The sequence below is a fragment of the Canis lupus genome, chromosome 38 (genome assembly GCF_003254725.2).
Source record: "Canis lupus dingo isolate Sandy chromosome 38, ASM325472v2, whole genome shotgun sequence".
NCBI classification, from domain to species: domain Eukaryota; kingdom Metazoa; phylum Chordata; class Mammalia; order Carnivora; family Canidae; genus Canis; species Canis lupus.
The window spans coordinates 6465189-6478648 of NC_064280.1; the positions used below are offsets into that span (position 1 = coordinate 6465189).

Below are 13460 nucleotides of genomic sequence, written 5' to 3' on the forward strand. Positions count from 1 at the left end.
TTTATGGAGTATTTTCACAAAAGAATCCTATTCTAAAACTCTTTAAGAATGTGCATTTGGTTAAATCCAGAAATTCACTGGGAAAGACTCCTCAACCATATGTATTTTAAATATATGTAATTAGAGCCATTATAATAAGGCTAATGTTAATTATCAAACTTTAATTTCATCTTGTTAAAATATGATTGCTAAGAGCCTTAGATTTTATAAGGCATATTATAATCTTAAAATTCTTATTTCTTTAAATAAATGAACACCATTGTGTGATGTGCATAGAGTTTATTTGGTTTATCTATCAGTTTCTACAATAATACAGTTGACCAGAAGCAGTTCCCATAATGTGCATCTGCACCCCATGTCTACAATGTTGTATTGCGTATGGTATTTTGGAAGGCTAGAAAAGGAGAGAAAGTCAAGATTTCACAGTATCGGTGAAAACTTTATCATGAAATAAATTTAATTCATTAGTATTTCATCGATTTTTTTAATCAGAAAACAGCAAAATTACATTGTTAGATATATTATTTACAGTGAAAACATGGAAGACTCAACAAAGCATCAGTAAGTTTATCAACAGACCTAAGAAACCACCCCGCCCCTCTTTGCAGGGTCCTTTTCTTTGAAATGAAACTTGTGATAAATCAAACTTTGTATCCTTAAGCACCAGCTAGACAATTTTAAGTTTTCTTTCAGTTTTATAAAATATTCCTACTTCGAAAGGCAAAGTGAATGTAAAAATGTGAACGTAATTAAATCACTGACCTGGATACTTTTTATTGCAACATTCGCAATGTTTTACAACTATATTCACTTCTTTGAATGAATTTGCTTATAGGCTTGAAACAAAAGCATTTGCCTTTTGTCTTGAAAAAAACACCCTCAAAAAAGTAATCATTTTTGAAACTGTACAATTGTTTTTCATCCAGTGTTTAAATATGCAGCTTGGTCCTTGGAGATTATGTTACATAAAGTCCAGCTTCTTGGATAATTTGTTATACCAAACAATTAAAAAACCCTTGACCTACCACAAAATATTACTGATATTAAGTCATGTATATAGAACATACCAGTGTACTCAGATTATCCTGTTAATAGGTGCTTAAACTAATGTACAATCAGGTTTTAAAACTTTAACAGTTAAATTTCCATTCATTATGTAAAAAATGAAAGCTCTAAAAGACCCTTTGAATTCTGTACTTCAGAAACACTAATACTATTAAGGCATTACTTAATGAACAGACTCTATGGAAAGTAACTAGTATGCCTGTTGGAGAGCTAGTCAGATTTTAAGGCAGTCAGAAGATTCATTTTTTTCACTTTAAGGCTCTTGCATACTTAAATTTTATTCTATGCAGGCATTAGTCTGTGTAATTTAAATATTCAGTAAGTGTCAATTACGGAAATCAAAAGCCTTTATATAAAACAAATGGATAGTTTAGAACTCCTTCAACCTATTTTTTTTAAAAAGATTATTTCATATATCTCATCCCTTTGGAGAATTTCTTCATTATCAGAAGCTGGCAATAAAGGGAGAAAATATAGCATTACAAAAAGTTCTACTAATACCAAACCACATTATATGTATCATTCATATTTAAAATAATAGTGCAACGAAAAATTTTTTCTTCATTACTATCCATTAGTTGTGTAATATTTTAAACTCAATTTGGCTGTGTATGGATTCTAAAGTTTACATTGCAAATAAAGCCTAATATTTAAACATAAGTTTCAATATTCTATCAATTATATATGGTCATGATAAATAAAACAGCAAGGTTTTACCTCATTTACTAACCTCAACAATCTAAGTGTTCATTAAGTGAAACCTGCAGAAATGTAGCTAACTTCGTATTTCTTTTGTTCAGTTTTCTGATAACTTCCAAAAGTACAGAAATCAAGATATATTTTAAAATTCAGTATCACTTATGTTCATTGAATTAATAGGACACACGGTGGTGCCAAATTAAATAGAAGCAAAGGGAAAATCTGTTTAGGCTCAGAAACAGCTTTTGCGTATTTTCATTGTATTTACAAAATTCAAAATCATTGAAAATAATCACTTTAATTTCAGTAATAGAATTTTGCAATGCAACTCCTCTAGTTTATGTTTCTACCAATTTCCAATATAATTTGATACTTTCAGAGTTTAGGGAAAATGTGTCATTTATTATGATTTTATTCAAATACTATGCTTAACTATATTATTAGACTTCTACATGAAAAAATATTGCCATAGAATTTTTAAGTTCATAATTTTCAAAAGCAAATATAAAACCAATTAAAAAATGTTAAATGTGAATACAAGTTACTTACAAGATCTTTTAGGCCACAAACAATGTATATATAAGCTCAGTGAAGTACTTAGTAGATGCAAGACTTGAAAGCAGTCCTTATATGGAAATAGGAGTATGAGATGTGCTATCTTCTGAGTAGTCAGTTAATTATTTTTTTCTGAGAGCTTTTTCTAAGAGCAAAGTAGATGTAGAATTGCAAACAAAGGCTTAAAGTCCACAGAATTTTTGCAGCATCTAGCACAGACATACAATATAATTTGATGTGGGGAAATAAATATATTAATCCAATTATTGTTCCAAGAGACCTGCCCCTTATTAATTTGAACAAATATGATCTTAAATCTGTATAGAACAAATGGAAATCTGCAAAAAGATTCATCCCAAAACTAAATATGGGTGATCTTCCTGTCATTCATTTTATTACTAAGGTTAAGAGCAGGACAAGGAACAGAAGACAAAAATGTCAGAATAAAGTAATTTTGAAAGAAAAAAAAAACAGGTATAAAAGTAATCTTCCAACAAATAAGATTAGGAAGCAAATAATACTGAAATGCTAAATAAAATCTGTACAGTAAATGTAACTAAACTCCTAGCTTATCTTTTTTTCTAATTCTTCCTTACACATGTAGAACATTTCTCTAGAGGACATACTGCCTTAATAAATCACCTCAAACTTGTAGTATGTACTAGAATTTTTCATTTTCAATAACTTAGGCGAAGGACACTACTTTTCAATAAATTTTTATTTGTGGGTATGAAATTCTTTAGGTTAAATTAGGGTAAGTCCAGTAAGTGATCAAAGTGATTTCCTTTCAGTTATTGTTTAGATGTGCTTTTAAAATGTTTTTCATTAAAAAAAAAAAAAAAAAGTTTTTCATTTAATTATTAGATCCTCCAATTCGGGAATTTTTTCTTAAAGTTCCAAGATAATTTAATTTTATATTATTTTTCCAAAATCTTAGGAAATGAGGAAAAACCTTGATAAAATGATATTCTTTCATTTATAGGTTTACCTGTTATTTTAAAAGAATAATCAAATGCTTATTAATAGTGTTTGTTTAGAATATACATTTATTTTCTAGGTTTACCCAAGTAGATCTGAGACTTGGAATATGTTCCTTTCTCTTGATCAGAATAGTGACTTCTTAGTCAATACCTTCACTGTAAACATTTTTCTTCTACATTTTCCCCACTTATAACAGGAATGTTTTAATGAATTATTGAGCGTATTGAATGGTTTTTCTAAACCATTTTATCATTCAAAACATGTATCTCCTAATAAGAATGTTTTTAAAGTTCCAATTTGTATTTTAAGCCCCCCCTCCTAATTTAAACTTTGTTATACAGATATTAAATCATTGATTCTTCTAAGATCCAAGCATCAAGATAGGTCACATTTCAAAGATAACAAAATTGATAGGTTAAACTGGTTGTCTATAGTTACACAGTAAGTTAGATGAAGCAAGAGGTTCCAGAGGGGTAACACTAAATCCCATTCACCAGCATCTTCCTCACTAATGTTCCCATAAGATAGTTACTAAATAATATGTAACTTAATAAATGCAATTTTCAAGAAATTTCAACTAATAAGTAAGGGTATCATTATAAGATTAGTTTTTGTTTCACTAATTATTACCATATCCTGAAAATATTTACATATTTTCTAGGAAATAAAGTTTATTTTTCTTAGAGCTGTTTTTAAAGCAACATTTCCCTAAATATTAATGTAGCAATAATTCTAAAAGTAATTCAGAAAATAAAATTTCTTCATCACTTGAATACAGTTTTATTCATAATGAGGTAAAGTTTTAAAATTTTTTCTATAGGGCTACGTTATATGTAGCAACAGAGGTTATTAAGATATTAATTGTAATTGAGGATTATTATGAACTACAAAAGTATACGTGTTCACAATTTGTTTTTCTACTCCTAAAGCAATCATGTATATACATTATTTCTTAATGCCTAAAAAGAAAAAGAGTCTTGAGTAATTTTATTTTGTTTCCTACTCTGTGAATCATTGTCTTCCCATTTTGTGGGGAGATTAATTCTGGAATGGGAATGAAGAGCCCAAGATTGCTATATCTAGTACTCCAAAGCCATACTTTTTTAGACCTTGGATCCTTAACCTACATTTAAAAATCACCTTTTAAATTTCAGATTTTTTTGTTCCTTAAATTTTACTCTAATCCATTTAATTAGACGTATCTAAATACTTCAAAAAGGTCACATCTAATCTTACTCTTTCTGATGGACTGATTAGCTTATGAACATCCAGTTTACATAAGTGAAGGAAATAAGCTTTTATGCTACATTCCAGTTAACATTTCTATTAGGAATAAAAAGTTAGATCATGTTATAATTTTTAATTTAAGGAGACCTTGGGTTTACTTAGAAACTTCAAAACTATTATATAACTCTACTAGGCCCTTTAATCTGAACACAGTATTTTAATGTCACCAAAAGTAGCGAACACCTTATATCCAATGCTTGACAGAGGGTTAAAAACCAGAATGACATCAGAAGCAATGTATGGGGGATGATGGTGGGGGAGTGCACATGCTACTTTGCTGACAAAAAAAATCTCCGGTAAATCACAACACTTACAAATTGCTACCAGTTGCCTTGAAGGAATGGCTACATAGCAGAGCCAGCATTAATATGTCAAATAAGTTTGAAAGGGACATTTTCTTTTCCCTTCCAGAGCCCAAATTTCTCATGAAACAAATTATCTTCACAAATTCTATACTACTAAAGTCCCCTTTGCCTTCAAAACAAAACCTCTAACTCCTAAGCACATAGAAGGCTATAATAATTTATATTTACTAGTTTAACTTTTCACATGACAGTGAGAAGGGCTTTATAAATCTTCAGTAAATCGTTAATTATGAAAAGAATAAATAACTGAAGTTTTAGGTCATCTTAAACAACCATGATATCATTATGAGCAAAGATACTGGCATTTTTAATAGGTTAAACCTCCCCAGAAAGAAGGGACAGTTGTTCAAGAAAATAATGCACTTTAGTGTAATGAAAAGGAAGTTTAATATACACAAATAAAATAGAAAAAAAAATTTCTTACAGATTGGTTAGTGGTAATGTTATTCAAAAGTTGCCTTTCAAACCTGAAAGACCTAGCTTGCTTTATTATCTTTTGTACACTATTAAAAAAGAGTGTTTTGTCACAAATGAATAATGAACAGAGATACGTCATCAACATGTTTACAATCAGGAAATATCTAAAACCCACTTACAATTGACTAAAAAAATAGGTAAAGATAATTAGAATATTTAAAGTAAGGTAAAAGCTAATCTGGTTACAGGTGAGATAATAATTGTCATACAGATTTAGGAGTGGGGGAGCTAAATGCTTGAAACAGTCTGTTGGTTTCATTTGGTAAGACTATGAAAAAAGAAAAAGTGTGGCTACATGTGGCTATTATTTCAGCATAAATTGTGAAGTTATGGCCCCACTCACAGCAATAAAATGCACCAAAACAAAAAGCAAACCAAATAGGCTTCCTCAGGTGACACAAACTTTAGTGTCTTTTCTCAGGGGTTTTCCACTATTTTCTGGTTAATGTAACAACCCTACATGTGTAAATAAAATATCAGATTCAAAGTATCTTTTTCACTGAGTAAGAAAGCTGCTATTTATATCTTAGAAAACTCCAAGAATTTGTAAAACCTGTTCATAATTTAATCAAATGTCTTTTTTTAACCCCTTGGTATAAAAATTTATAGATGAATTTCATATTCCATCACAGTTACATGGTCCAGTGCATTTTAGAATATTTGGACATTATCAAAGCTGTCCTTTCCCAATGCAAACATTTATGAAAACTTTAAGCACTTTTCAAACAAGTGACATGATATGGAACTACTTACACTTTTGGCTCTCACTTCTTTTAAGTACAAATGTGATTATTCACCACAGCAAAACTGTTTGACTATTTTACAGTATCTATCAACAAGAAGTTCTCTGTTAGATAGAGGAAGCTACAGTGTATTCTGAAGCTATTTCCCGAGAGCTAGTTTAGTAGACAGAAAGAACTTTGGGCTCATCTTACTTTTCCTTCCTTTTTTTTTGTAAAGTAAATTTTCCATTATGCATATACTATACTATCATCATCTTTCATTGGATTAAGATTAGCTGGGAAGTAGCTACATATTTTTAGCGAGATCACGGATGACAATGGACCTCCTTAGTTCATGCTGGTGCTTAGGTTAAATCACATCTAATGTGAAATTTCGAATTACATCCAGAGCTCCAGTATCAAAGCCACACATATCCAACATGCCTCTATCATCTGGGTCTGCAATGGTAAAACCATTCGATGTCATTCCACAAACAATCAATTTAGCTGGAATGTCCATTTTCTGTTGGAAAAGATCAAAATACGTAAAATTTATATAAAGCAAAAGCAAATAACCTCCAAAATTAAAGCACTTCAAATTCTATCACAACTTATTACAAAGTCAATTTTTTTCTCTCTATAAAATTTCTTAATCTTTTAGGGCCAGAGTCTATGATCTTCAGAAGAACAGAAAATAAAATTATGTAGACAGCCTGCCTGAAATTCCTGCTTCTCTGTTCCATGGGCCATAGAGTACATTCCTTTGCAGCTTAGAGGCTTTTTACTCATGAAACCTGTCAGGACATTTGGGGGCATCAGATATTTTTACCAGTATATCAAACACTGGGGCAGTGTATGTGGGTATATATAAAGAAATATTACCCTGCAATTATCAACTTTTGGTCTTTGGTTGGTTGTGTTATATATGAAACATACATGTCACATGTAAGAACTTATTTTCCACAGCTATGGCTTAACGTTACAATAATTGAATTTTGGAGAAGAACCAATAATCACTGAGTATGCAGTATGTCAGATACCATAATGAGCTCTTTAATTTATTTAATATAATTGTTGCAATAACTCTAAAAGGTAAGTAGTACTATTAGATACTATGACATGTATCAGTTAATTTGCTAAGGTCCATACTAAAAAAGAAAGACCCAGGACATTCAACCCAGGCTGCCTTGACTACAGGTTCTATTCTCTCCCTTTGTCTCAAACTTATACATTAGAATTCCTAGGAGATTTGTTAAAACATAATCCAACTCTCCAGTTTGATTCAGCAGGTCTCCCATGGGGTCCAGGAATCTGTATTTCTTTTTTTTTTTTTTTGGAATCTGTATTTCTAAGAAGGTCCCAGGCTAAGGCTGCTGGCAGGGAAATCACATTTTGAGAACAAAACTCCTCATCAAATTCTAGTTCTCCTAGTCACATTAGCCACAACTCAAGTGCTTGATAGCCACATGTGACTCGTGGCTACCACACTGGATACTATAGATAAAAACATTTCCATGATTTCAGAGAGCTCAACTGGAGAACACTGATTAGAACACTGAAATAGGGACACCTGGGTGGCTCAGCAGTTGCGTGTCTGCCTTTGGCTCAGGGCACGATCCCAGGGTTCTGGGATTGAGTCCTGCATCGAGCTCCCTGCGTGGAGCCTGATTCTCCCTCTGCCTGTGTCTCTGCCTCTCTCTGTGTGTCTCTCATGAATAAATAAATAAAATCTTAAAAAAAAAAGAAAGAAAGAAAGAAAGAAGAAAGAAAGAAAGAAAGAAAGAAAGAAAGAAAGAACGAACACTGAAATAGCCATAAAACTTAAAACACAGCTTATAGCTTTAGTTTTACATAGTCCTTTTGCAGAGGATATTTTAGTAATGTATAGAATTGGGACTAGTTAAAATAAGTCATACATGTATATCCCATTTTCTGTTGTAAAGATTTATTTATTTATTCATGAGAGACAGTGAGAGAGGCAGAGACACAGGTAGAGGGAGAAGCAGGCTCCATGCAGGGAGCCCGATGCGGGACTCGATCCCAGGACTCCAGGATCACGCCCTGGGCCGAAGGCAGATGCTCAACTGCTGAGCCACCCAGGTGTCCCAATATAGCTAATATTTTTTATTTCAAGTATTGTTGAACTTGTGTTGTATCCCTATGCAAAGATACAGAACTATCTTCAGTATGTTTTAGAAAAAATACTGAATATTTGAGAATTGATTCTTATTTGGGGTGAGAAAGAATATTAGAATTTTACCTTTCGATACTCCTTCAGAGCAACAGCAGGATGGATACTTCCAGCAAAGGTCTCATTATCAGTGAAGACAATGAAGACATCAGCAGCTGTGTTTGTCTTCTGAGCCCAGATCATTGGAAGAGAGCAATCAGTTCCACCTGCTGGGATCTAACTCAGATCAAAAAAATGGATAAGAATAAAAGTGCCCTAGTTTACTTACGGAGATGTCTGAAATAATACTTAAAAATACTATTTTTTACATCATCATTTTGTTTACAGCCAATATATAGACCTTCTCAAAGCATGTGTATATATTTATTATTCTGTGCTCTGGGAAAATTGAGATAAAACTATTTGTTTTCATAAACTTATTAATATTACACATGACATCAAAATAAGATTATTATTATAGAACACATGTTAAGTAAACTTAATAAAAACAGTTCCTTACCTGACTCATAGCCATTAAAACTTGTTGTAATGTCATATCTGTAGTTACTGGACATGGTACCATTTCATCTGAAAAAGCAACTACATAAGAATCTTTTTCTGTTCGTGTAACAACCTGAAAAAAATCAAAGGTGGTAACTTTCAGCAGATTCAGGTAAAATAAATAGAGTATCTTAAAGTTCATTAAACTTCATTTTTAGAATATGCTTATTTTTGGGGCACCTGGGTGGCTCATTCAGTTAAACATTAAACATCTGTCTTCTGCTCATGATCCTGGGTCCTGAGATCGAGCCTGAGTCAGGCTCCCTGTTCAGCAGGGAGTGTGCTTCTCCATCTCACTCTGCCTCTGTTCCCCTGCTTTTGTGCGCTCTCTTTCTGTCTCCAATAAATAAATAAAATCTTAAAAAAAATGTTTATTTTATTTTTATTTTTGTTTTGGAACTACACAGTAACAGTATAGCTTTCAAGGTACTTTCACAAACTGTTACAAAGAAATTGGTTCTCATAACTGTGCTTTGAATCAAATAGAGTATATGTTCTTGTCATTTTATTAAAGAATAAAGCCACAGAAGAGAAGGGACAGTCAGGCTAGATCCAAAGTATCCTGACTGTTGTTCTTGGTTCCTGATCTTTTAATTTCTATATTTTATAATACTTTCTCTAAGCATTATCTGCTTCAACAATACATTAATATTTAATATTTTTTAAAATTAAAATTTCTGTTGTTCTTTAGACATGCTTTATAAATATACCTACAATAAACCTAGAACTTTTGAGAGAAAAAGCCTGCACCTGAGTGGGAGGAGTAGAGGAAGAGAGATGATCTTAAGCAGGCTTCATGCCCAGTGTGGAGCCCAATACAGGGCAAAAATCACAACCCTGAGATTATGACCTGAGCCAAAAATCAAGAGTTGGATGCTTAACCAACTGAGCCACCCAGGCTTAAAACTTTGCTTATTTTTAACTATTTTTATATATTGATATTCAATTGAAATAAAACGTGCTAAATAAAGCAAAATGACAAAAACAAGTGAAAACATAATCCTTGATCATATCTAACTTTATAGTTTTGTCCCACATTAAACATTTTTTAGGGTGGCTAAAATTCTTAATTGTCTTAGGTGTTCTCACCATGCACATTGCTGCAGCAACTGTGCTAGCATTGAGTACACTACCCAAAACTCTTTGGTTCATAGAAGCACTGACATCAATAGCCAGCAAAAAACGTTTTCCAGTTGGCTCCACTGTCTAAAAAACAAAAACACACAAAGCAAGTGTTAAAAGCAATCATAGAAATTACAATTAATTTCTAAAAATCATATTATTTTTCATTTGAAAGACTTTTAAGATAAAAGACCTGATTTTTAATTTACCAATTGACAAGAACTTGAAAATGCTTAGCTTTTCTGGAGGAAAATAAGAAAATAAAACCACCTATTTAATAATTCCATTAAAGAAGTTACCATCTTCCTGTTTTTTTTTTTAAGAAATCATTCCTCATAAAGTAAACTGAGAATATCTAACAATTTTTTTGTGGTAAAATATAAATAAAATTGCTTTTACATCATTTTTAAGGGTACAATTCCATGAAATTAATTATATTTACAATGGCACGTAAGCACCACTATCTATTTCCAGAACCTTTTCATTATCCCAAATACAAACTCCCTACCTATTATTAAAAATTCCCCATTCCCATCTCCCTTTAGCCTCGTGCAACTTCTATCTTCTTTTCTATGAATTTGTCTATTCTAGGTACCTCACATAAATGGAATCATTATAATACCTGTCCCTTAGTGTCTGGCTTATTTCACTTAGCCTAACGTTTTCAAGGTTCATCATTCAAGGTTCATGTCGTAGCATGTTTCAAAATCCATTCCTTTGTAAGGCTGAATACTCCATTGTGTGTATATATTTGATTGTGTTTAACCATTTATCTGCTGAACCCTTTCTACCTTTCAGCTATTGTGAATAGTGCTCCTTTGAACACTTATCTATAGGTACGTTTGATTCTCTTTTCAATTCTTTAGGGTATATAATTGGTGTAAATGCTGGATGGCATGGTAATTCTATGTTTAACTTTCTGAGGAACAACCAAACTGTTTTCCACAGGGGCTGTACCATTTACATTCCCACCAGCAATGCACTAAGGTTGCAATTTCTCCTATCCTCTCAAAGGCTCCTTTTTTCTGCTTTTATGATAAGAATCAATGATTTACATTTCCCTTATGACTAATGATGCTAAACATCTTTTCTGATGTGCTAATTGGCCATTGGATATCTTCTTTGGAGAAATGTCTTATTCAAGGACTTTCCTCATTTTTTAATTGGGTTTTTGTATTTTTACTGTGGAGTTGTAGCACTTCTTTATATGTATTCCAAACACTAGAAAGCTATCAAATATATGATCTATAAATATTTTCTCCTATTCTGTAGATTATCTTTTCACTCTTGATAGTGCCCTTTGATAAAAAAAGGGTTATTAAATTTTTTTTTTAAATTTTTATTTATTTATGATAGTCACAGAGAGAGAGAGAGAGAGAGAGAGAGAGAGAGAGAGGCAGAGACACAGGCAGAGGGAGAAGCAGGCTCCATGCACTGGGAGCCCGATGTGGGATTCGATCTCGGGTCTCCAGGATCGCGCCCTAGGCCGAAGGCAGGCGCCAAACCGTTGCGCCACCTAGGGATCCCAGGGTTATTAAATTTTGATGAAGTCCAATTCATTTACTTTTCCTTTTATTGCCTGTGCTTTGATGTTATATATAAGAATCTATCGCCAAATCTAAAGTCATGAAGCTTTTACTCTATGTTTTCTTCTATGAGTTGTATAGTTTCAGCTCTTAAATATATAGGTCACTGAACCACTTTAATTTTCCTAAGTAATGGTGCAACTTTGTTCCTTTGCACATAGATATCCAGTTTCTCCAGCACCACTTTTTGAAGACTATTTTTTTCTGTACTGAACTGTTTTGACACTCTTGTAAAAAATCAGTGGGACCATACATGTGAGAGTTTATTTCTAGCCTCTGCATTCTATCCTATTGGTCTATGAATTTGCCTTTATGCCAGTACCACATGGTTGTGATTACGGTAGCTTTATGCTGTTTTGAAATCTGTAAGTTTGGAAGCATGAGTCTGCCAAATTTGTTCTTTTTCAAGATTGGTTTTGTTATTTGGGGAGTCCCATTAAAGTCCACATAAATTTTATAGTGAGTTTTTCTATTTCTGCAAAACGTGCTGAATGTGTAGACTGCTTTGAGCAATACTGTAATCACTGCATGTGTACTGAATGCACTACACATACACAGGAAAAGATAATGTGATGTATTACATTAATTTTTGTATATTGAACCATCTTTGTATATTGAAGATAAATATCTTTGTATACTCCCTTTGTTACTGAATTTAGTTACTACTATTTTGCTAAATAAGAAAATCTTAAAATCAAAAATTCTTAAAATCAAATCCTCTGATGTAGGATTTCCAGTCCTAAAAAAATCACTTCCCACCAAGACAACAGAGGTACACTACTGATTAACAAAATGGCAGAGGACCAAGTCAAAGAACTCTACAGGAATAAAAAAAAATTTTTAATTTGGTATTTTTAACCTTATCAAAATGATTTTATAAGATAATTGGGTATTTTCCAAAGGTATGGAGAAATTTTTTACTCATAAACTTACGATGTTAATTACATACCTGCATTTACATGAACTACGAAAAAAAAAAAGAATATCTAATAAATGGTTAAACTATTAGTATGATCTTTAAAATGTATTTTTGTAAAATATATCAAGTCCCAACTGGGTCATTTTGTTATAAAGCAAAAATCAAACCATTACCTTAAATGTTTTGTAAAAAGCAGCATCCAAAGCTTTCAAAATTTCCTCATCAGGACGCCACTTCAGTTTTCCTCTAAGCCCATGACCTGTTTTATAAGTTTCTGATGCAATTAAAACATGAAATGGATGTATACGAGCCTAGAAACAAGACAGAGACAGAAATAAATGCAAAACAATCAAATGAAAAATAGTCATTATGTGTCTTAGATTTTATTACTGTAGCTAATAAATGTATTTCCTAAAGAAAAGACAAAAATGAGGACATATTATCTTACATTTCAGAGTTAATTGAAATTTGGTATTATAAAACTCTCAGAACACCTAAAAATGCACTAGTTACATTTCCAGAATTTAGGAGTTAACTTTTTCAATTAGTAGCAGCTAACAAATGCTTAGCGTTTTTTAGATTTTTTTAAAGCTCTTATTTATTTGAGAGGGTGAGCAAAAGTGCACACACATGAGTGGGGGGGAAGTGCAGAGGGAGAGGGAGAAGCAGACTCCCTGCTGAGCAGGGGGGATCCACAGACCCAGAAATCATGAATGGAGTTGAAGGCAGACACTCAACCAACTCAGTCAGCAAAGCACCCTAATGCTTACCTTTTTTAACAGTTTTTCATTACATAGTTTTTCACATACTAAAGATACTTCTGAATTTCCTGGTTCAAGAACTGAATTAGCAGTCATTTTTCCTAGGTTCCTTAGTAATGCAGTAAGAGGCATTTCTTGTAACAAAGCCTTCCATACCTATTGAAGTGAAAACATAGGTAGAAATGTAAGG

The 13460-nt window shown here is 32.3% G+C and overlaps 1 protein-coding gene across 5 annotated transcripts in view; it reads right to left on the reverse strand.

Annotated features, from left to right (window-relative positions):
• Positions 1–259: 259 nt before the first annotated feature.
• RO60 (Ro60, Y RNA binding protein) overlaps positions 260–13460 on the reverse strand; it is a 29148-nt gene continuing 15947 nt past the window's right edge. For 4 of the 5 annotated variants that reach the window (XM_025421026.3, XM_049106989.1, XM_025421025.3 and 1 more), the window contains exons 4-9: positions 13280–13426; positions 12683–12820; positions 9972–10088; positions 8842–8955; positions 8412–8558; positions 260–6674 (exon numbers count right to left, since the gene is read on the reverse strand). In XM_025421026.3, the coding sequence (XP_025276811.1) occupies positions 6522–6674; positions 8412–8558; positions 8842–8955; positions 9972–10088; positions 12683–12820; positions 13280–13426 (816 nt within the window). In that variant the 3' untranslated portion in view covers positions 260–6521. The remainder of the gene's footprint in view (positions 6675–8411; positions 8559–8841; positions 8956–9971; positions 10089–12682; positions 12821–13279; positions 13427–13460) is intronic. The other variant, XR_007409190.1, reaches the window with a different exon arrangement.